The sequence below is a fragment of the Halyomorpha halys genome, unplaced genomic scaffold, assembly GCF_000696795.3.
Source record: "Halyomorpha halys isolate HHAL.00 unplaced genomic scaffold, Hhal_1.1 Scaffold146.1, whole genome shotgun sequence".
In the NCBI taxonomy this organism is placed as follows: Eukaryota; Metazoa; Arthropoda; class Insecta; order Hemiptera; family Pentatomidae; genus Halyomorpha; species Halyomorpha halys.
In genome coordinates this window covers 453,151-474,970 of record NW_027110622.1, presented here as the reverse complement: position 1 = coordinate 474,970, position 21,820 = coordinate 453,151, and the positions used below count along the sequence as shown (strand labels likewise).

The window sequence follows — 21,820 nt, the reverse complement described above, 5'->3', positions numbered from 1 at the left end:
GCTTACAACATTTACAATATATTCACAAAAAAAAAGTTATGGTATAGATAAAAATGATGTAAAATATGTGAAAATATATATAAAAATGAACAAAATAATTTTTAAAAATAAGATGTACAGTGAAAAAGTATAAATAAACAAGAATTACAAAAAAAAAAGTATTAGACAAATAATGCAAACGGAAATAAAAAAATAGATAAAAGAGAAATATAAAAATAAAGTACACACTACACGACGGAAGATAATGGAAATAAGAATAAAATAATAATAATAATGAAGGCCTAATGAACCCAAAGATTTAGTTTCTTTCTCTTTATATTACATAATTATTATTATTTATAGCTCTTTTGAATTATTAACAATATTTCTAAGATAGAAAAATAAATCGAACCTGGATAATCGGGATCCCCTATCATCGTGGTCAGGGATAAGTTATCACCTTTTCCCTGTACTTCTAGGTCCCTGTGTAGAATGGGAAAGGAGTTTAAGAAAGAAGTTAAAGCTGGATATCACTCGTAATAAGTGACGTTTCGCTCGCTTGCTTCCGAGCAACCAAAAGTGTAAAAAGAAAAACGAGCAGAGTTGAAAAAGATAACAGATTCCTCATCCTCCTTGTCGAGCCTTCATAGTCAATCCTTCTTTTATCTCTTTTTAATCTTGTTTTCTTTCATTCAGAACTGAAAGTGAGCAAGGTCTCTCGGCTTTCCATCAAACTTCGTTTCTGACTCATTTCGGTTTATTTTTACCAAGTAAAAGTAAAAATGAACAAGTTGTCCGTCATGGTATTCGTTTCTCTAAAATGGTAAAGAAATCAAAGCTATATTTCAAATGACTTGTCTGACCTTTTTCTTTATTTTTTTTTTTTTTAATATTCAAAGGTCTCGCTAAGTTTCTAATGGCTTCATAGTCTACTCTGAAGTGTTGATATCGGTGATAAGACACAAATAAAAGAGTATTTTAAATAAATGATAAACATATTATTTTTTTTAAACCAGTTTTTTAGTCATAGTAGGAACCCTAAAAGCGTGAATTACCTGAGATCTAGAAAAAAAAAAATCTACTCACTAGGTTACATTTTATAAATTTATAATAATAATGGTTTAGCAACTCCAAGGTTCGATGCCGATACCACGAATCACTTTCTACATATATCCATCCAGTGACGTCCGACTAAACACAAATCTATTAACTCAGTCTTGATGAAATCCTCCCACCTACGCTTGAGTCTACCCCCTCATACGTTTACCCGTTGGTTCAGTGTTCATTAACATTTTAGTAATCCGTTAACTAAAAATAAAAGAGTAAGTGCCGTAAACTTACACGCCCATCTTATTCGCAGCAATCCTATAATCTGAACTATATCTACCGGGTACAGTTCCCTCAATTCGGGTCATCCATGGCTCAGGTGGTACAGGTGCAGGTCTTTGCACTCTGGAAACTATGGCGGCGCCAGTTCAAATTAGGCCTAGGGGGGGAGATTTTTTTCATTTCTGTGTCGGTCACACGAAATGAAAAATTGGTCTCCCATCATGGTCAGTTTAGATTGGTTACCTCTAGTTAACCCCTTCTTCCCCCCGAATGTCAGAAATGACGAGGAAGAGGGTCATAAAAAATATATATAAAAGTTATCTCAATTTTGAAGGCTACACAAAATTTCGTCTGAATACGTAATAATTTATTTTTAAAAACCTTAAGGCGCTGTTCTTTCCCACAGTGTAAGAGGCCCCACGTTTCGCCTCCGTAAAGTGCAGGAGGAAGGATAACAGTATTGTAAATTCTAACTTTTAGGTTTCTGGACAGAAGGCACAAGCTAAAAAATCTCGAGATTGAAAAAAAAAACAAAAGCTTTTTCCGCTTTTATTTCCTTATAGATTAGATGTTAGATAGTTATTCTATTTAAGAATATATGTTGTACATTCATTTCTAGAAATGGGCTATTTATTTTTTTCGTTCCAATTTTCTACTGACCCTCTCAAGTTTGCATTGAAGTATACTACAAAATAAAAAATATCTTAGAAGGAATTCCAAGACCTCCCCCTGATATTTATGACGAACAGTAGACAGTAGTACGCACCCAGATACATAGAGGTCAGAAAAGGTATCGATTATTTCTTCAAATGATAGACAATCGATTTGAAGAGACCACACGGACAGAAGCTATGTCGAATCCGTCACGTAGTTGCTTTGTGACTGATCTGTTCCTGGCCCAGATACATTAGACACCCAGCACCTTCCACCTTCCACACATCTCGGTCATTAAGGAATGACCGACTTTCAGAATTCAAAGTATTGCCGATTTAGTACAAAAATAAAATTTCAATCTCATATAATTTCTTATTATTAATTAAAAACCTTTTTTTAAATAAAAAAATGTATTAAAATATAATTAAACAAATTTAAACTCAACATGATTCTGTAGATAAAACACCTAACATTATTTAACTCAATGTAAGTATTGCATTCAGTCTGATTGTTGTACGAAACAATTAAAATTGACATTAATATTATTTTATTGAGGAAAATTGTCATACCGACCCCTTTCCCTCATCTTTCAAAATGTGAAAATATGAGGGGGCGGTAAAAATTCTTAACTCCAACTTTAAATTCCCCTTTTGCTGCAATGGAACTTGTTTTCCATTCTACTGTTTCCGAAAGTTTTCATCTTCCCTACTAATAATAAAAATATTCTCCGGTCCGAAATTTCAAATTTTGGCTCCGCTTTTGTCCGTCTATGTATGTGATATTGCACACAGAGCGTAGCTAGGTTAACGATAACGAAGTTCTTAATCACTTATGAGGGCTTGTTTTGAAGTTTAAACGCACTTAAGTCCAGCAGTAATTGCTGGATAGTTGCATTTTAACAATCGGGGGAAGAAGAGTTCTGGCAATTCCTCCCCCTCCCCCACAAAAAAAAATATCTTTATGATTTTTTTTTTTTTATTTTGAAATTACAACCCAGCTCATGAGATTTTTATAACTAAGAGCAAATAACTATTTACAAAAATAAATACATATAACATTACTTTAATATTAAAACAAACGACTAACTTGGAATACTCACACAAGACTGAAAAGACAAAAAAACTGCGCGTTGATTCCGACTATTACAGCACTAATTAGACAAATGGTTTAAACTTCCAATTCTTAACAAAAGACTGATCTACATGACTATAATAAGGCCTATCTGGACATACGAAGTTGAACTTTAAGGCCCCAATAAACCTTTGAATTCCTCTCATCCAATTCCCTCCTAAAGTCCTCAATGCTATTTACTTTGTCACAAATAAAATCATCCATAAATAAAGGTATTTAATACCATAAATAAAGCTATAAATAAAGCTAGATCAGTTACATTTGGAACATTAAGGAATGTTCCAAATGTAACTGATGTAGCCCGAACCAGATACCAATCTCTCCATTATAAACTCCCTAACCACCCAAACCAATGGATTTCTAACCTTGCTTCCTCTTCTATTCCTGCCTTGTGACCTTCTAATGTAGAAATATTTAAGAGTGCTACCAATGGGTAGTTTTTATATATTCTTTTATCATATCAATATGATCTTACAAAAATTTACTAGGTGTATTTTTGTGTAAATTTCAATAAACAAAAAAAAATAAGACAACTCTGTCTCATTTATCACTATTTGCCCTTAAACTACTACATTACAACATAAGCTGGTGGGGCTCCCACCGTTTAATCTTCTTACTGGGTCATTAACTTTGAGGAGATGGAAGGCCTCATCTTGTAGCCGCTATAACTATTAATCAATTTATTTTAGTAGATATCATGAAAACAACTATTTCTACGAAGGTAAAGGTCATAAACTTCTGTATAGTCCATTAAACTAGCTTTAATTTTAGTGCTAAAAGACATCAGTACGTCACTTAGGTCCTGAGATATAGATTTCTCAAAATAAATCAACTAACTACTGATCTTTCATTAGATTTTTAAGGAATTTTGCTTTTTATAAAGCTATATCTCGAGAACTATTTGACGTAAATAGCTCTTTTAGGGCTACTATTTCAGCAAATTTACTCTTCTTTAAACAATGTTCTCTTAGATTTTTGTTTTGTTAAGGTTTTGAAACAGCCGCTATTTTAATCCCCCTCCCTACCTATACTTGGCAGACTCATCAATTTTGACTAGTAATTAGACATATTTTTTATTGAAGTAATCAAAAATTGGGGTGATATAACTGCCTTTTTTCTTCCCGGCTCTTGTACTATCTTAACTGACTTACTGGTCTTAGCTTTTTTATGTTAGCTTTATACATCAAATAGGACTCTGGGCTGGAAATAGTTCTCTAAATGGGATTTTTGTTGGAATTTATGGACAGATGGATATCAGTAGATAAGTTATGGTTTCTTAACTTTTCCAATACTTCATTGCTGTGTTTTAATAATCCAGTTGGGTATACTTTATTGAACTCTTCTTTACAGCTATTTGACTAATGAGCAGCTATTTCTCTGACTTGTTCGACTCAATTAAAGTTTACATCAGGTTTCTTTTAGTTTAGTTGAAGCAAAGTCTTGGTAAACTCTCTTCAGGCAAGTGACATCCCAGATATATACACACCTGAAATATGTAATTTCAGTTTCGTATGGGTTTTCCTTATTGAGCTAGAATGTACGCATGTACTGACCATGTTGCGAGATTTGGATATTTGGACACAGGGGACCTTAAAACTTGTATTTCTGTTGGAAACTCGAATTCAAATATTTTTAAAATTGCATTACTTCCCCTTAATATACATTCCATATATTTGGAAGAGCACCCTAGGTGCTACAAAAGATTTCTTTCATTTTAATCTGTAAGTGATGGAATATATTTCAACAACCCAAAAAAACGATGAAGATCAGTTAAAATTATCAAATTTTTGGGAGAAGACCAGTATTATTCAAAAGAGTTTTAAAATGTTATTACATATTAGATTTCCACAGTACTTTCTACATATGGGAATGCTAAGTTGGAGACCATGATGTAAGAATTTCTGTGATTATAAAATCAACCCCAGAGTAAGGGTAGAAACAATGTAGTCAAAGTAGTTAAAAATATTTTCATTATACAAACTTAATAAATACATTGCACAATCGCTTAAGTACCATACATACATTCAAACTATATAAATATATTTATAACAATTATACAACTGCTCCCCACATCTTTTGTTTGTACAATAATATACAAAATTAACAATTAACCGAAGTTCTCGAAATGATGTATGAAGTAAGGTAACTTTCTTCCTTTATTTACCTAAAAACAAAATAATTTTAAAATGAAATTAATGGATAAGAATTATTTTTAACACATAATTATTTTAGCTAATGCTATAGTAATAAGAAATTAAATAGTCATATTATAATTAATTTAAATCTAAAAAAAAAAAATTTTTTTTTATTATTTTAATTTCTCACTTGATCTCATTTTGGACATATCTAAACAAAGTATTTAATAAATATATAAATAAAGTAACATCTAATGGTTTTCTTTTTTTATTGTTTTTTCATTGAGTTTAATTCTATTCTTGGGTTGTGTGGGACCATTATGTTTTTGAATATTAAAATTTTATAAATATTTTTAGAATTGACAAGTGACCTGTTTGAATCTTTATGTAATAGATGGTACAACTGCTGTGAAAAGAAATTCTTGTTTGAATGTGAAAAATAAACATTAAGTTAATTTTAATCTTTATAACCAATGAATCTCTATCCAAGGAAACCTGTCAAGCTTCATTATATTAAATAGTTTTCTTATAATCATTTTCACGGCATACTTCAAGACAAAATATTATTCTTGTATTTTATTACCTGTAAAACTAATTAAACTATGCAACATATTCACTGCCGAACTAAATGCAACAGCAGCAGCACTTTACTTCTGTTTGTCTTTGAACCACACCAACATAACAATAATTACAGACTCATTAAGCTCATTAAAAAGTTTAGATAGTATGTATTCAGAGCATCAAAAAATTTCCCGCATCCATTTTTACTTAAATACTTTACACGATATGGGTATGTCAGTTACATTTATATGGGTTCCAAGCCATGTAGGAATCACAGGGAATAAACTAGCCAATCACGCTGCAAGAGAAGCTCTCGCACTTGCAGGACGGGGTAAAGCAATTTTAACTCCATCAGAAATGAGCAAACCTCTTGGAAAGGAAGTCAAAGATAAATGGCAATCTTTGTGGAATGAAACCCCAATGACTAAATTAAAAATTATTAAAAAGGATGTCAAGCCCTGGGCTACCTCCAATCGAAAATGCAGTAGAGAGGAGGTTGTACTGACCAGGCTGAGAATAGATCACACGAGGCTCACCCACTCCTATCTTATTTCAAAAGAAATGCCTCCGAATTGCCAGTATTGCAACAATAATCTGACAATAAGCCATTTTTTCCAACAATGCCCATATCTCACACCACACCTCAATAGCTTAGGACGAAACCTAGATGTTCAAAAAAACCCTCGGAGATGATGATAAAACAATAGAATTAGTATTTCAATTTCTAAAATCACAACATTTACTGGCAAAAATATAACATTGAATGGAAGAAAAAAAAAACGATAATAATAAAATAAATAAATAGAATAATAAATAAATAAAATAATAAATAATCAAATTAAAAAATAAATAAAATTAAACGAATATAAGCAAAATTAAATAAAATATAAAAGGCCTTGATGACCAAAGAAGTTTGGCGCCACTAAACAAAAACAAACAAACCTGTAAAACTGAACTAGTACAAAACATGATGTCGAATACCATTTAAAAAATGTTAAAGTTCTAAATTAATATTGGGACACCATCTATATAAATTGTAGTGATGTGGCAATATCGATTTGTTGCTAAATATTATTTATTTTAAGCAAAATAACAAGATAAAATGTAATTTGCTTTTCTCATTGCCTAGGTAAGGACTAATATCTTTAGTAATTCAAGTTGAACAAGAATAGTAGACGATCTACAAGATTAAAACCTATGTAACCGAGAATGGAAAGACAAGTTTAATTGAAAGAATCTGCAGTGTAATAAAACAATGATCTCAGTAAAAAGTTGGAAAAGAAATTGCCATAAATTCAAATCACTAAAACATGGGGCCAGTTATATTTCTTAAATATTGACATAAGTCAAATGATAATATCAAGTTTTATTATTATTTAAACCTTTCATTAATAAGTTTGTGATGTTGCAATCAGATAAACTTTACACTCTAACCAGGGCCGTAACTTTTAAATACATTTTTGATAAAAGCTTCTCCAAAAGTCATCAACTTGTCTTTTTCTCTTAAAATTGAGAGAGAACCTTCCATTATTTGAAATAAAAAGTGATCAAATGGATAAGAAAAGTATTAAGCATCTTTAGGTTGCCCGGAATCCATAACTATTTCTTTTTTTTCTATACCCGTAAAAACTGTGAACTATTTATGAAATTACATTAAATTTCTCTTTAAATTCTCTGTGATAAAATAGAATTGCCAATTTAAGGAAAATTGGAGCATATGATTTATGAGGATTTTGTATTTTTAGTATTCGAAATGAAAGAGATATCAGTTAGTCAACTGGAAGCAACTCACACAAACTAGATATAGAAGTGATAATTTTATCCTATGTTTATTAACTGGAAATTGTAAGGAAGTTTTATAAAATTTAAAAAATAATTAAAAATATGTGAGTCTCATGCCTTAGAAATGAAACGTCTTAGGTTCTACAATCCTATCTATTACTTATCCTATCCCTTTACTGCAGAATGACACTGATATTTGTATAAGCAGTTTGGTTCCCTTTTAATTAAGTTTTTAACAAAAGTGATAAAAAAAAAGAATTGAATATGGTTACATTAATAAAATATTTTGGAAGTTATTTTCACTGAAGTTTTTACCCTGTAACTTACATCAACACCTCTTTGATTTATCATATGGTCAACCATCAATATATAATACAATAAAAATATTAATTACTGTATAGATAAATTACCTCATCACAAGCAGTCATTATACTCTTAGTGAGTGGCCTAGGTCCGCAACTGAACACTCCAATTTTACTAACCTGAACAATAAAACAGATTGTTAATAAATAATCTTCTAAGTGATTAATTTAAAATTGATGTATAATTTATTTCAAATGCTATAAATTCATGAAATTAACAATAAAGAAATGTGAACAAAAAACTTACGTAACTATGCTTTTTCTGTACAAATTTGAGGAAAGAAGACATATCAGGGCGTCCAAAGTGGTTCACAGCTTTGAGTCCCGTGAACATACTTGTTTTAGACAGTCTCTGGAAGTGGTTCTCACAAATATACTGAAAAATATTTGAAGATATTTTTAAAACTTTATTTTTTTAACAAAGCCATTAAACATTTTTAATAAATTTTATACAACACAAAAATTAACACGGTTTGGTTTTATGATGATAGTAAAATTAATTAAAATTAAAATTAGCTTATTATAAAAAGTAAAGTACTTCTCACTCAAGGTATATATACATACAAGCATTGTAGTTCTCAGATCGAATTTGTGAAAGAACTGCGTAATGAAAATATGTATTTCAAGCACATTAGTCACATCTTTCTTTTCTACATCTCTTAATACTTCTATGAACCACTCGAAATGCCTGTGTGATGGACAAATCCATAGAAAATAGACCTTAAAAAAAACAATAAATAAAACTATTAAACTAATAAATGTATCAACACTTAAGCAATATGTTTATTATTTTTTTAAGTCTAAAAAGATTGCATTTTTCATTTTTTAGACTTGAGAAATATGAAGCTTACGCAATGATTTTTGAAGAACACATAAAACAAAACTATGGCTCTTAAAATTGAGATTTTCCAACTAAATAGTAATAAAAATCATTAAATTCAATTCTTCCCAGATTCATATATTTGTAACATTACACCTCTATCCAATCACATCTTCAACTAATATTTTATTAATTCTTTGATCATTATTTATAAAGAATTAAATATTATCAAAATTTGTATTCACCCATTAATATTTTTGTAGTAAATAAATTTTTATTACCTTTTTACAAGCCACACCACTGTAACGATTTGTCGACGTTCCAAACACTAAATCATTCAGAATGGAAGCATAAGGCGTGACGCCGATACCACCTCCAACCATCACAGCTACTTCAAACTTGTACCAATCTTGGTTTCCACCTCCATATGGACCCTCAAGACGAATCTATGGAATTATATTCTTATAGTAATAATTCCTATACTTTATTTTATCTATTTTAGAATTAATTCATGAAGGCATATAATTATCTTCAATTTAAAATTTAATCATCTGAAATGGCACAGAGTAAAAATTTATTTATTTTAAAATCTAAAAGTCATTGATTGGCAAAGCCATATAGACTTAAGAAAAGCTCCATATTTTTGTGTTTGTTTCAACTATGAATAGAGATTCTTTCTTGAGTTTAACCTGTACAAAGACATTGACAGAGGTAAAAAGATTATTTCTGTGTGAGAAAACTTGTTTTCAAAGTTGTGGAATTCAGATCACTTGGCACCAATTTTGTTCTGGAATCGATCCCAGTAATAAATATTTTGATAATATTGACTATTTTTTTATTATTATTATTTCTAATTAAACATTTACAGCACCTACTAGAAAATACAGTTTTCAATCAATGATGATTGATAAATAAAACTGATTGTCTTAAAAATATTTTGACATTTACTTAAACTATTATAGAAACTCAGAGGTAACCATTACATTAGATTTAATATTTGGCTCAGACATAAGTTCACAGAATTTCCAAAGTTAAACTCAAACATAACTTTGAATTATATAAGATTGTGTTTAGTCAACATCAGAAAAGGAAGATTGACCAAAACAATCTCTGTATTTATACCAGCTACTATTGTAACATCATAATACAACTTAGTTGTCAAATAATTTGTAGAAACAATCATATTTAGAAGAAATAAATTTAAGAACCTTTGGTTGCTCAACATCAGCATTAAAGTTACAAGGATCAAAGTAATTCCTGAGTTTCCATGTCCATGGACCTTGTGCTTTTATATGACATGAAAGGAAGTTCTCGTGCGGTGCTGAAGTTAAAGTAAATGAATGATACTCGTCAGAAAAAGAAGTGCATGCTAATCGAACCCAATGACCTGAAAATTAGTAAAAAGTAATAATATATAGATGATACATGTACCCTTAAGACTAACACTAAACTAACTAAACATAAAAACAAAACATTATTGTTTAAGATTGTTTATGATGTATATTCAAGTAATATCACATTTTTCCTAGTATATCTAATAAATTTATAATAATGGTGAATATCACGTCCATGTCCTAGTATATCAACTGCTACACAACTTTTGTTTTCATTTTTATTTTTCTATTCGTTTATTAGAATTCAGTATCATGAAGAACATGCAATAATGTAATATAAGAAAACAGATGTGCTAGTACTTTTTTTGTTAATTTTATAATTAAAGTAATGTTACCTGACAAATATTTAAAGTTAGGTGGCCGGTAGAACTTAATCTTAATCACATCAGATGGAAGAAGCTCTGTTTCTAAAACATCCAAAGCCATGTATCTTGTTCGAACAGAAACCACCTATGTAATGTTTAAATATTTTAAAAATATATAGGCATTTTACATCATCATTGTCATATATTTAAAAAATATATCTATATTTACTGACCTTATCAAGTGTATAGATCAAACCTGGCCCAATGAAAAATAGCCAGAATCGTGGAGGGCCAGTCAACCTTGCGAGGCCGTGAATCAAGCAAAGTCCATATAAGACAACATAAAGGCTATGCGTAGACCAAAAGAAGTTGTATGCTCTTTTACGAATCGTCGGATGAGCAAAAACAAATATTATTGTCATTACTACAAATAGTAACACCCCAGTTATTCCTGTAACATTAAATCATATCACATGATAGAGGCAGATTCATTGAAACTCTACTTTTAAAAAATATTGAAACAAATAATACTGATAGTTCAAAGAGACAATGATAACCACGTTATAAAAGTAATTCATTACATTTATCACACTTGGTAGATTATAAATTTTCATATAAAATACAGTTTTTAAGTATAACAAATATTATTTTTCACCACTTATGTTTACAGTGGACTATCACCAATCTGAACTAATCAAAACCAAGGGAGTTCAGAATACAGAATGGGGGAAAAAAGGTAATTTTAATTTCAAAACAAAAATTATAATTAAATGTAATTATATAAAAATATTAAATGATATTTAATATTTTCAAGCTAACAGGTTCGTTTTATTCTCTTTGTTTTTTCTTTCTTTATTTTACCACCCCTTCTTTTCTCCACTTTTATCCATTTTCCTTACCTACGTTATTAGTTATGTTCACTATATTATTATTGTTGTTTTCAAAAAAAATTTTTTTTTCCTTCTATTCATTTTTTTTTTTTGTTAAACTTTACTTATATTTTGCATCTTTATCAATTATTATGATTAGATATATTTTCTTTCTCTCAATTTTCTTTTTCTTTCCATATTTCAATTTTTAAATTATTAATAACTAATATGTTCATACTTCTTTGCATTATATAACTTCATTTTTATTTTATTTCCTTAATTATGTTATTTTACTTATTTATTCAATTACCTATGTATACATTTTATTTTACACTTCTCTCATCACTTCATTTTATTAATTCCATTATGTAAAAGTATTCATTTTATGTCATTCTATTTATATTTTATTTTTTATTTTCTATATTAATTAGTTGTTATCTTGTTCTGTTCTTAGCCCTGAAGAAGGCTAGGAACTCTAGCCAAAACGTTGGCATAATTAGATAGGTTTCACCAACTTATTTGTGTTTCATTTGGACCACACCCCCAATCATTTTCTCCTCGTATCATACGTCATCCACGGTCAACTATCTCTCATAAATATAAAAATATTGTTTACAATTATTAATCATTGTTCAGAAATTTATTTGTTACCTATGTTATTCCGAAATATACTGAAAGTTTCGCTTATTGAGAACTTGAAATCATCTTGATTACTAAGTAATAAACAAGTTAAAGGAGAATGTTAAAAAGCTATTAAAATGTTTCTTGGAAAACAAACTTATTGTTTGTATATACTTAAGTATTTTCTTAAAACTCATAGTTCATTATTTTTCAATAGCGTAAAATTCCATAGTATTAACAATACGGTTTTGCACTTCAGATTAATTTAATGAATAAATTAATTACATCTGCTGATAAAGAAATAAAAAAATAAATGAACTACCAAATTTTAATAGATAGCTTGGATTTTATTTTAAATAAAAATTGTTTATTTGTAACTAGATTATTTAAGCTTAGCGCGTAAGATTGATAACACAGTTTATTGAATGTATGATGATAATATATATGTACTACTTATATAAAATCAAATCTTTATTTTTTTTTTTTTAAGTGGTGGTTCTGATAACGGAATGATATGGATTAGTCAGATTCGGATTAACAAGAGTCCACTGTGCATTTAATTCTAGAAAACAAATCTATTCTTATTGATTTGCAGGTTGCTAGGGAGTTTCTTAGGGTTATACAGAAAAATGCTCTAAAAAATATCTTGAAATGAAAAAAATTCAGTGAGCTAACATTACTATATACAATAATATCTCCCTATATTGAGATTGGTAGTATCAGGTTACCTTAAATTGCTAATTTTATTTGAGAACTAAATAGCTACCTACAAAAGAAATTTCAAATATTTTCCATTAACAAAAAAATCATAACTATGCAGAGGGGTGATAAAATAAATACCAGTAATAGTTTGAAAAAGCCAGAATGTTATGCCAGGCCTGTAGTCCGAAGGAAAGTGCATTTCAGATGTGAGACAGTGAAGGTGCTCCAGGGGTTGCGTACTGACGTGGTAGAAGTTAACGATGTGGCCAACAGTGTGTAGTAGTGAGAAGAACAAAGCAGTACATGCTGCTATCTTGTGGAATACAATGTGAGAGTCTAAAAATCAGAAATTATATAAAATAAATAAATAATTCAATAGCTGATATTACATATATAATTTTTTAAATAAATAGTTTTAATTTTTAAACACTGAAATTGATTGATTTTGTTAACTATGGGTGTTAGATTTAGCCAGGGTTAAAGACTACATATAAGAAGATATGACGACATGATTAAGACTAGCACTCCAAATTTGAGGCATTACACTAGCTTTCAAATTTAGAGTTTATTTACCTACTAGGGTAAGGAAAGTATTGTAATCAGGTCAAAATTCCTATGAAGTTTTTAACAAATTTGTGTTTCAAAGCCCCCTGATTTTGAAAAACCAATTTTCAGTGAATAGTCACTGACTCTGTGTCATGATTATTTTTTAAATAAGTGGAATTATTTTGTTACTTTTTTTTTTATAGGGTTTCAATCTCCAATGCCTGTTTACCAGATCAGGCATCCTGCGCGCAATTGACAAAAAAAACTGTTTTTCTTTGAACTGCAACACTGAGCCGACTCTACTAACTGACCATAAACTTTCAATTGTTAAATTTTAACTATAATTCATGTTGATGTTAGAAGTATTCTGTGAAAGTCTCCATGAAAACACATACCCTTTTTATTCCATATGAATAGTTCAAAAACTATGCCTTGAGCATTTAAACCTCTCCTCCCTGTTTTTTATTGTAGAGAAAAATCTCGCAGAAATTTAGTTCATTTTAATTTTACAAAGGAAAACAGATACCTTTTGAGATATAGGTGAAAAACACCTATTAAAACAATTAACACAATTAAAAAAAGGGCCAAATTTTTTTATTATTTTTTTTACAAAAAAAACAAGATTTCTGGAAAAATATCTGTTAGCGAAGCTCAGATTCATGTTTAATCAGGGTTTGTCAAAAGTTAAAACTACTACAAAACTTTTCCTTATTTTTTCTATAATCCCTAGACAATAACAAGGAATTACAACTATATCCAAATATATGTACCCAAATATAAATAACTTTACCTAAAGGAATGTATTGCTGTATAGGAAACTCCTTTAGTTTGGTAAGCAGATTTCTAGACATGGTGAGTAGCACAAGCGAATAGCAAAAAGAAAGCGATGCAGCAGATCCTCTTGTTATGGCGATCCCTACGCCCATGATGTGACGTAGATCAGTGTGCTCAGTCATGAAGGAGTAATCTAAAACATATTTCAGTGCAATTAAAAACTTAGGTTTTAAAATAAAATATTAAAAAAATTAAAAGTAGACCTAATAAGGAAACTAATGGGTTTTCTATAGATATTCAGGAACAAGTTATTACAACTATGGTATATAGTAGACTTATTCTGAAAGAGAACCAGATGACATATAAATGTTTTTTTTTCTCTCGGATGCATGAATAAAAAATATATATTAATATATCTGTACCATTACAACCCATGAAGGGTCATTGATTTTGTACTTTGTAAGGAAATACAGTTACTAGACTAAGGGTTGAGCAAGGAGGTGATTTGGTCGACTGCCAGATTTAATTTAAATATTTGAATTTTAGAATAAATTTTGTTAAGAGACCGAAGTAATGCGATAGTAATAGCAGTCTAAATAAAACAAATACTGATTGCATTTGTAATTAGCAATATACAACAACAGTAACTGGTATAATTGAAGAAGTTTGTTGGGGGGTGCGGTCAGCAAAGAACAACATAAATAAACAAAACCATATTTATTTATTTTAGGCCTGAAACTCAGGTCGAAACGTCGGCATAAAATAAATAAATATGGTTTTGTTTATTTATGTTGTTCTTTGCTGACCGCACCCCCCTGACAAACTTCTCCAATCATTAATCTATGGTCAACTATCTACACCTCAGTAACTGGTATAATTTGTTTTTTAATTATAAAAAGTGGATTAAGTTTTTAAGAACTTAAAAACTAATTAACTACAATTTTTAAACATAAAGAGAAAGAAAAGTGATAATTAAAAAGAAAAAACCTTAATTTATTTTGTTTTATTGGCCAATGCTACGCACTACCCAAGCGAATCTATTTTTTTTCTGAGATTTCAGGCAAGATGTATTTTGAGCTTACTGGAGAAAATTATTTCAATTTTTTCTTAATAGTTATAAAAATCAATAAATTTTGAATACCCTAATATAGACAATATAATTAAACACTAAACTATTTTAATTGTGGTCGTGATCAAAGAACTTCAATAATGTTCAAACAAAATATATTTAAAGCCAATTAAATTGCATTTATGAAGCAGAAAATAATTATGAAGAAGTCATCTCAACCAGCAGTGAACTTTGATCAATATCCTAATAACTAAGTATTTTATGAGAAACTATAAAAATTGTATTTGATGTAATTTAAAGTTTAAATTTATGCATATATTTTATCTCTTAAATTTTAACATGTTATTATATATGCAAGAAATTATAGTTCTTAAATAAATAACTAATGTTTTCTCCTATATTCAAACATTTCTGTAATAAATTGATAATGAACCTAAATCATTCATTTATTAATAATGAAAGAATAAAAACTTGTAGTTAGATGCATCTATTATGTCAATATTACCATAGTAACCTTTAAGCTGGCAGGAGTCTCTTACTTTTTAATTCACTAAGAGGTGTCCTGACAGCAATTATCTCATTGTAGATGATTTGTATTATTTATTTATATAATTGGATGTAATCATGACAAAAATCTTTAGGATTACTTTCATTGCAATTTGAAATTGAAATTTTAAATTGTAGCTCTTCCATCAGGGGCTGAAGAATCCAGATTTTGTAAAAGATCTAAGATCTTCTTGCTATGGCTCATGATTTAAAAAAAGAAATTCAGAAGGTTCAAATGAGAAAAAAAAAAATGTCACGTTAGAAGTGTACTGGTGAGAGAAATGCTCAGTCTTACCATTCATTAGGAGGAGGTCAGAGCAAAACTGAACTGAGTATAGGTGGGGAGATAAAGAGAGAGTTACATAAACAAGCGGCAACAAAAACATCAAAGGGTTAGCAGAAGGTATAAACAAAACAAATGAAATACTAGGAAAATATAGACTAATATGAACAAAATGCTAAGGGCTACACCTCTCCCGGGTTAATATAACAATAAATATAAACATAACATAAATTTGTAACCTATGCCATAGTGATAATGTTTCCATTAGTCTCCCTTAATAAATAACATTTAAGTAAAAGACTATTAAAATATATGATGACATGAAACACAATATATTTATTATATTATTATTAATATATTTTATAAGTAATGTTTGCATGAATGAAAATATAAATATATATTTTTATATTTGCGTTTAAAATTTAAATAATTAAGTATTTTTCTATAAGATATGAAACTGAACTCACGTATAAACCTTTCAACAAAGAGAGCAATGGTTATAACATAAAAAATAAATAGGTAAAATATATTTTGTCGATTTTCTTCTAAAAATGTGACAATTGCATCGCATTGCAGTTTTAACCAATGTTTTTCATCATCCAATATTGGTTCGATGTGGAAGCTTGTCATCCTGATAAAAAAATTTATTAAATATAATAATGAAAATAAAATACATTAAATTTAAAATACATGCACATATATCAGTTATAAAAATTAGTATATAATCTACAATTTAAACAAACTGATATTTAAAAAAAAAAAAAAAGGAATATGGGTCCCATTTTAGAAATAACTTGAGCTGTAATTGAATTCACTATTATATAGTTTTAGAATAAAGTTTTAAAAACAATTGAAAAAATATTACTGAACATCTTAAAACAATCTAAGAGGAGATGGTTGGTAGGTGTGGACAGCAGAAAAACACCAATAAATGAAAGTATACATAACAATGATAAATATTCATTGTTATGCATATTTCCAAATTTGTTAGTCTATTATTTATTTTATTTTTATTTTTACTCTGAATGATGGTTGTTATCTCTTTTTGTTTTTATAGCCCTGATGAAGACCTGAAAATCAGGTCGAAACACAGGCACAAATAAATGATCTTTTGTTTATTTATGTTTTTCTACTGACCGCACCCCCGACCATTTTCTCCTCTTATATATCTATGGTCAACTATCTTCACCTCATTATAAAACAATCCAAGTATTGGTACTATACAAGCACTTTCAAAAATAGTGAACCAATTTCAAAGCTTTATTTCTCAGTATGCAAGGAATTCAGTGGAATAAGCCATATTGCATTACAGAAAGCAAATTTAAAAGTTTCGAATAAACATTGGTCATTTCTGGGACAATACTACCATAGGTCAATCCTATCTCAAAATGTTAAGAACCTTGCTTAACTTTGCTGTAAACACGGTCATATGACCTTGTTTTCTGGCAAGACACAGTTTCACTCCATTGAAGCTCGCCAGTATGAGCATATTAATGAATGTTTCTGAATTGGTGGTAGATTAGTTGCAAGAGTGCTTAGAACTGTGCTATTTTTGCATGATTTTCAAGATCCTTACACTTCATTCTAACATAGATAATAATTAAGTATTGTCTATACTGGCTGGCCTTAAAGAACAGTTAACAAGTGTGATCAACTCAGTGAATACTCACCAGTAGAGGATAGAAAAAAAACTTGTAATTCAGTCCAATAATTACAAAAATTCACATGTACAGCAGTTTTTGAAAAGATTTCTTTCGAGAAATATAGCTTAATGAAATTGGTTCATTCTTTCCGTAAGTTCTCCAAAGACCATATATATTTAAAAAGTGTGTTTTCTATGTAAGAATAAATAAATAAAACTCACCTGGCAACATTAGTCGAAGTATCAAGGAAATTTTGCTTTGCACCTTTACAATCAAGACCAATAGCAACAAAGTCACCTTTGTATTCTTTCATCATGTGCTTAAAATCATTGTATGTAAGGAAATCTTTTTCTTGCAGGCCTGCATTCTAATAAAAATGATAATATTTATGTAATTAAAACTCTTATTTTAACTACATTTTTACTAATAATATTGTACTGTATTAGTAGCCTTAAAGTAGTTGCTCAAACATCACTATTTTAAATAAATTCATGCCCAATAAAAAAATTCCAATAAATAAAGTTTTTAAATATTGTTATTGGAGGGATAAATCATCAAATATCATCTTCATTCTATAAATTAAAATATCTATGTATTAATCAACAAGCCCATACCTGGAACATGCCTTCGATAAGATCTGTAACATGTTGATCAGACAGAGAAGTAGTTCTCGCTATTTCTACTAGTGAACGCAACATTTCTGAAAGTTCACCCTTATCTATAACTCCATTTCGATCATTGTCACACATGTCAAATATAATACGTAGTTTGTCCTCTGTTTTACCTCGAGAAAATAACACCACTGTATCAAGAAATTCCTGGAAGTAGTATGATTATAATTGTTAAAACCCCTATATAAAAAAATTCATTAAATAAATATAAAATAAATTGCTTGAAAAATAAACCAAAAAATGTGATGCTAACAAAATGGTAACAATAAGTAAATAAATAAATCTACATAAGAGGTTAATTTTACTGATAGGACACAAAAATAAGATGTTACACCAGAGATGTTGAACATGATTTTAAATGATATTAAATTAAATGATAAAGCATATTTTATAATTTTAAAAAATATGAGAACCTGAAAAGATATTCTTCCATCGCCATCTTTATCTACAATATTAAACATCATTCGAACAAACACATCATCTGCTTTCATGCCTAGAGCATTGGCAAATTCAGCCCTAAAATAATGAAAAACAAAAAAAATTATTGCTTGATATAGAAAAAAGATTTATGAAATGTTTTTGATTTAATTTCAAAAGTATCACTTTCAATGAAGGCTACAGGAGGAAATTTCAGAGAAACTAATTATAACTTTGAAACAATCATTAAATAAAATGACTAAGAAATAATAATTTTTAAATGTAAATTTAGAAATCAAATAAATATGGATTATTGAAGTAAATAATCTAGTAAATTCAATTTGATTGATAATTATAGGAATAATCAGATTGTTTGTCACAGAGAAAATTCCACAAACACATGTAGGTAATAAGTCATTAGTACATTTTTTAACATTCAGTGTACTAACAGAATACTAACCAGAATTTTAAATTAATCATACAATCCAATAATTTTTATCTTCGTGTAGAAGTACCTATTTTTATGGACCATTAGTACCTGGATAATGAAGTCCTCATGACTACTTCACCATCAGCTGCTGGACCAGAAGATCTCCTCTCACCCGGTTTAAGGCCGAAAGTCAAGGAATAAGCTTCTCGGAAGAAGTGCTCAAGCCTTTTTTGTCGTCTTTCCTTCGTTTCTGCCTTAGAAAGCATAACCTCTCGTGCAGCCTGTGTAATATTTTTTATCACTATTAATATTTTTCAAGAATAACCTATAATTGTAATTTAAATAAATAAATTTATTCTCATCTTCAAGTTAATTTTTATTAATAAATTATTTTCTAGCATTGAAAACAAAAGTAAAACTTTCAGTTTCAGATAATAATAAAAAAAAAAAAAAAAGCAGAGCTCTGGTCATGTTTAAGGTCATGTTTTCACTTACTTGTTTGGGCTTAAAAATCACAAAAACAAAAAAAAAAAAATTGTGTGAAATAAAGAAAAAACTTGAGAGCTCCGAAAAGCCATTCAAAAACCTACAAATTTGCAACCCTCTAATTCAATTTGGAGGGGCTGTAGAGCTGTGCAAAATCTTAGAAATCTTGAAAACAACAATTAAATAAATGTTTACATACACAAACAGATATAAATACAATTAAATTTATATTGAATACTAAATAAATAAAACCTACTTCTCCACAGTAAAGTTTAATTACAGTGCATGAACATTTTAAATTGTTCTAAAGATCATTTTCAATTACTATAGATAATATGTAATATGCAGGAACATGATACAACATTCCCCTCATACATAAATTAATATTTGTTTTATGACATTTAAAACTATTGAAAATGTTCATTAAGGAAGCCATTCGTGCATTACAAACGAACATCGCAGTGGAGCTAGCATAATTTTTTTTCATTATTACCTCCAAAATAACAAGATGTTTTTTCTGTGAAGTAAGGAAAGAATCCAACTTATGAATGAACTTGCGCCGAGCTGACAGTGTGTCAAATTCTAAAACAAGATCGTGATCTCGAGGGATCCTGATCAATACCATTGGTCGTTTCTTCTTTCCTCGCTCTGGAGCCTGAATATATTTTATGATTAGTATTTATTAAACATTAAAAAACAAATCCAAAATAATAAAAGTGGAGACAATAAAATTGAAGGATAGCATGGTCAGAAAGGAACTCAAAATAGTAAAAACTATTTATTGAAAACCAACATTTCAACACCCATTGCAGGGCCAAATAAAGAAGTAACAAAACAATATAACATTATATTAATACTTTTGAAACCAATACCGAATTGTCATTAAATTTACTTTACTCATTTTTGTCATTATCTACATGTCTCCAATGTTCCTGCGATAATTTGGAAAAGGATATTTGCAATGTGAGCCAAAACATTAACTTTCAATAGATAATTTTTTACAATTATGATTTAATAGTTGACCGTTGATATATATATAAATGAAAAGAAGATGGTTGGGGGAGAGGTTAGTGAAGAACACAAATAAGTAAAAAATTATTTATTAGAGGCAACATTTCAATTTGATTTCAAGCTTCCATCAGGGCAAAAAACAAGATAACTACCATACTGAATAAATGGAATTACAGGAAGATTAGAAAATAAAATTTTTGTTAATAAAAACAAAGTTAAAATAAAATTGTTGTTCTTTCTTCTTTTTTAATTTTAATAATACTTGTTCACATTTAACCTTTATCTTCCTTTAATACACACACTAGACATTTTCTTCCAACACTATTATGCAAGTTATTTTCTTATTCTCTAATCTTTTTGTAATTCCTTTTATTCATTATGGTTGTTATCTTGGTTTTTGTTCTTAGCCCTGAGGAAAGCTTGAAATTCTGGTGGAAATATTGGCACTTATAAATAAGTTTTTTCCTATTTATGTTCTTCATTGACCTCATCCCCAACCATCTTCTTCTCATAATCCTTTACCATTTTGAGATACTTTTAAGGCACCACCTGGTAAACATTATCCTTCAATTTAAAATTAATATAAAAGCTAAATATTTGCAACTAACAATTGTCTCTTCAACTGTAACAGTGTCAGTATTCTTGAAGTTGACAGATCTCAGCTTCTCTCCTTTCCTGTCCACGGTATGAAGGAATGATTCAGGGCCAAACCTCACCTTGACGACTCTTCTATGATTGGCATGGAGCCATTCTCTGTAGAACAATTTCATGCTTATATTAATCAATTAACATTATAATAAGAGTGTTTAAGACATCAAAAACAATAAATGACTAATAATAATTACTTAAAAGTTTCCCAAAGGTATATCATACCTATATCAAAACCATATAATGGAATACATGATGATTAAAATATCTGAGGGGTTCCCAGCATAAACTCCATTAGTCCAAATATTAAAATTTTGGGAAAATAAAAAAAAGGTTGCCAATTTTTTTTTTTCGGTTGGCTCTACAGACCTTGTAAATCTTTGGCATCCCGAACCAGCCTTCTACATGTCTGCCCTTCTTGAGCAACTGCTTTCCAGTTTACCGCATGCAGCTCTTTCACATCTTTGTTGATTCTGTCTATCCATCTGGTTTTTGTGCCTCCCATGTGGTTTCTTTCCTACTATACTGGCATTTGTATTGTTTCATTGTGTAGAGCACCCTAATGGATTGCTTTGAGCCACATAACCTCCTTGCCTTCATATCATGAAATATTTTAATCTACCACTCCTCTATCTCAGTCCATTGATCATTA

At 29.3% G+C, this 21,820-nt stretch overlaps 1 protein-coding gene across 1 annotated transcript in view; it reads right to left on the bottom strand.

Moving 5' to 3' along the window:
* Positions 1 to 5,046: 5,046 nt before the first annotated feature.
* Duox (dual oxidase) overlaps positions 5,047 to 21,820 on the bottom strand; it is a 193,820-nt gene continuing 177,046 nt past the window's right edge. The window contains exons 13-29 of the mRNA XM_014417124.2: positions 21,129 to 21,273; positions 20,003 to 20,164; positions 19,132 to 19,304; positions 18,590 to 18,692; positions 18,120 to 18,323; positions 17,727 to 17,872; positions 16,330 to 16,493; positions 13,981 to 14,157; positions 12,783 to 12,980; positions 10,686 to 10,903; positions 10,483 to 10,597; positions 9,962 to 10,140; positions 9,035 to 9,199; positions 8,498 to 8,653; positions 8,181 to 8,309; positions 7,982 to 8,053; positions 5,047 to 5,257 (exon numbers count right to left, since the gene is read on the bottom strand). Of these exons, the coding sequence (XP_014272610.1) occupies positions 5,201 to 5,257; positions 7,982 to 8,053; positions 8,181 to 8,309; positions 8,498 to 8,653; positions 9,035 to 9,199; positions 9,962 to 10,140; positions 10,483 to 10,597; positions 10,686 to 10,903; positions 12,783 to 12,980; positions 13,981 to 14,157; positions 16,330 to 16,493; positions 17,727 to 17,872; positions 18,120 to 18,323; positions 18,590 to 18,692; positions 19,132 to 19,304; positions 20,003 to 20,164; positions 21,129 to 21,273 (2,563 nt within the window). The 3' untranslated portion in view covers positions 5,047 to 5,200. The remainder of the gene's footprint in view (positions 5,258 to 7,981; positions 8,054 to 8,180; positions 8,310 to 8,497; positions 8,654 to 9,034; positions 9,200 to 9,961; positions 10,141 to 10,482; positions 10,598 to 10,685; positions 10,904 to 12,782; positions 12,981 to 13,980; positions 14,158 to 16,329; positions 16,494 to 17,726; positions 17,873 to 18,119; positions 18,324 to 18,589; positions 18,693 to 19,131; positions 19,305 to 20,002; positions 20,165 to 21,128; positions 21,274 to 21,820) is intronic.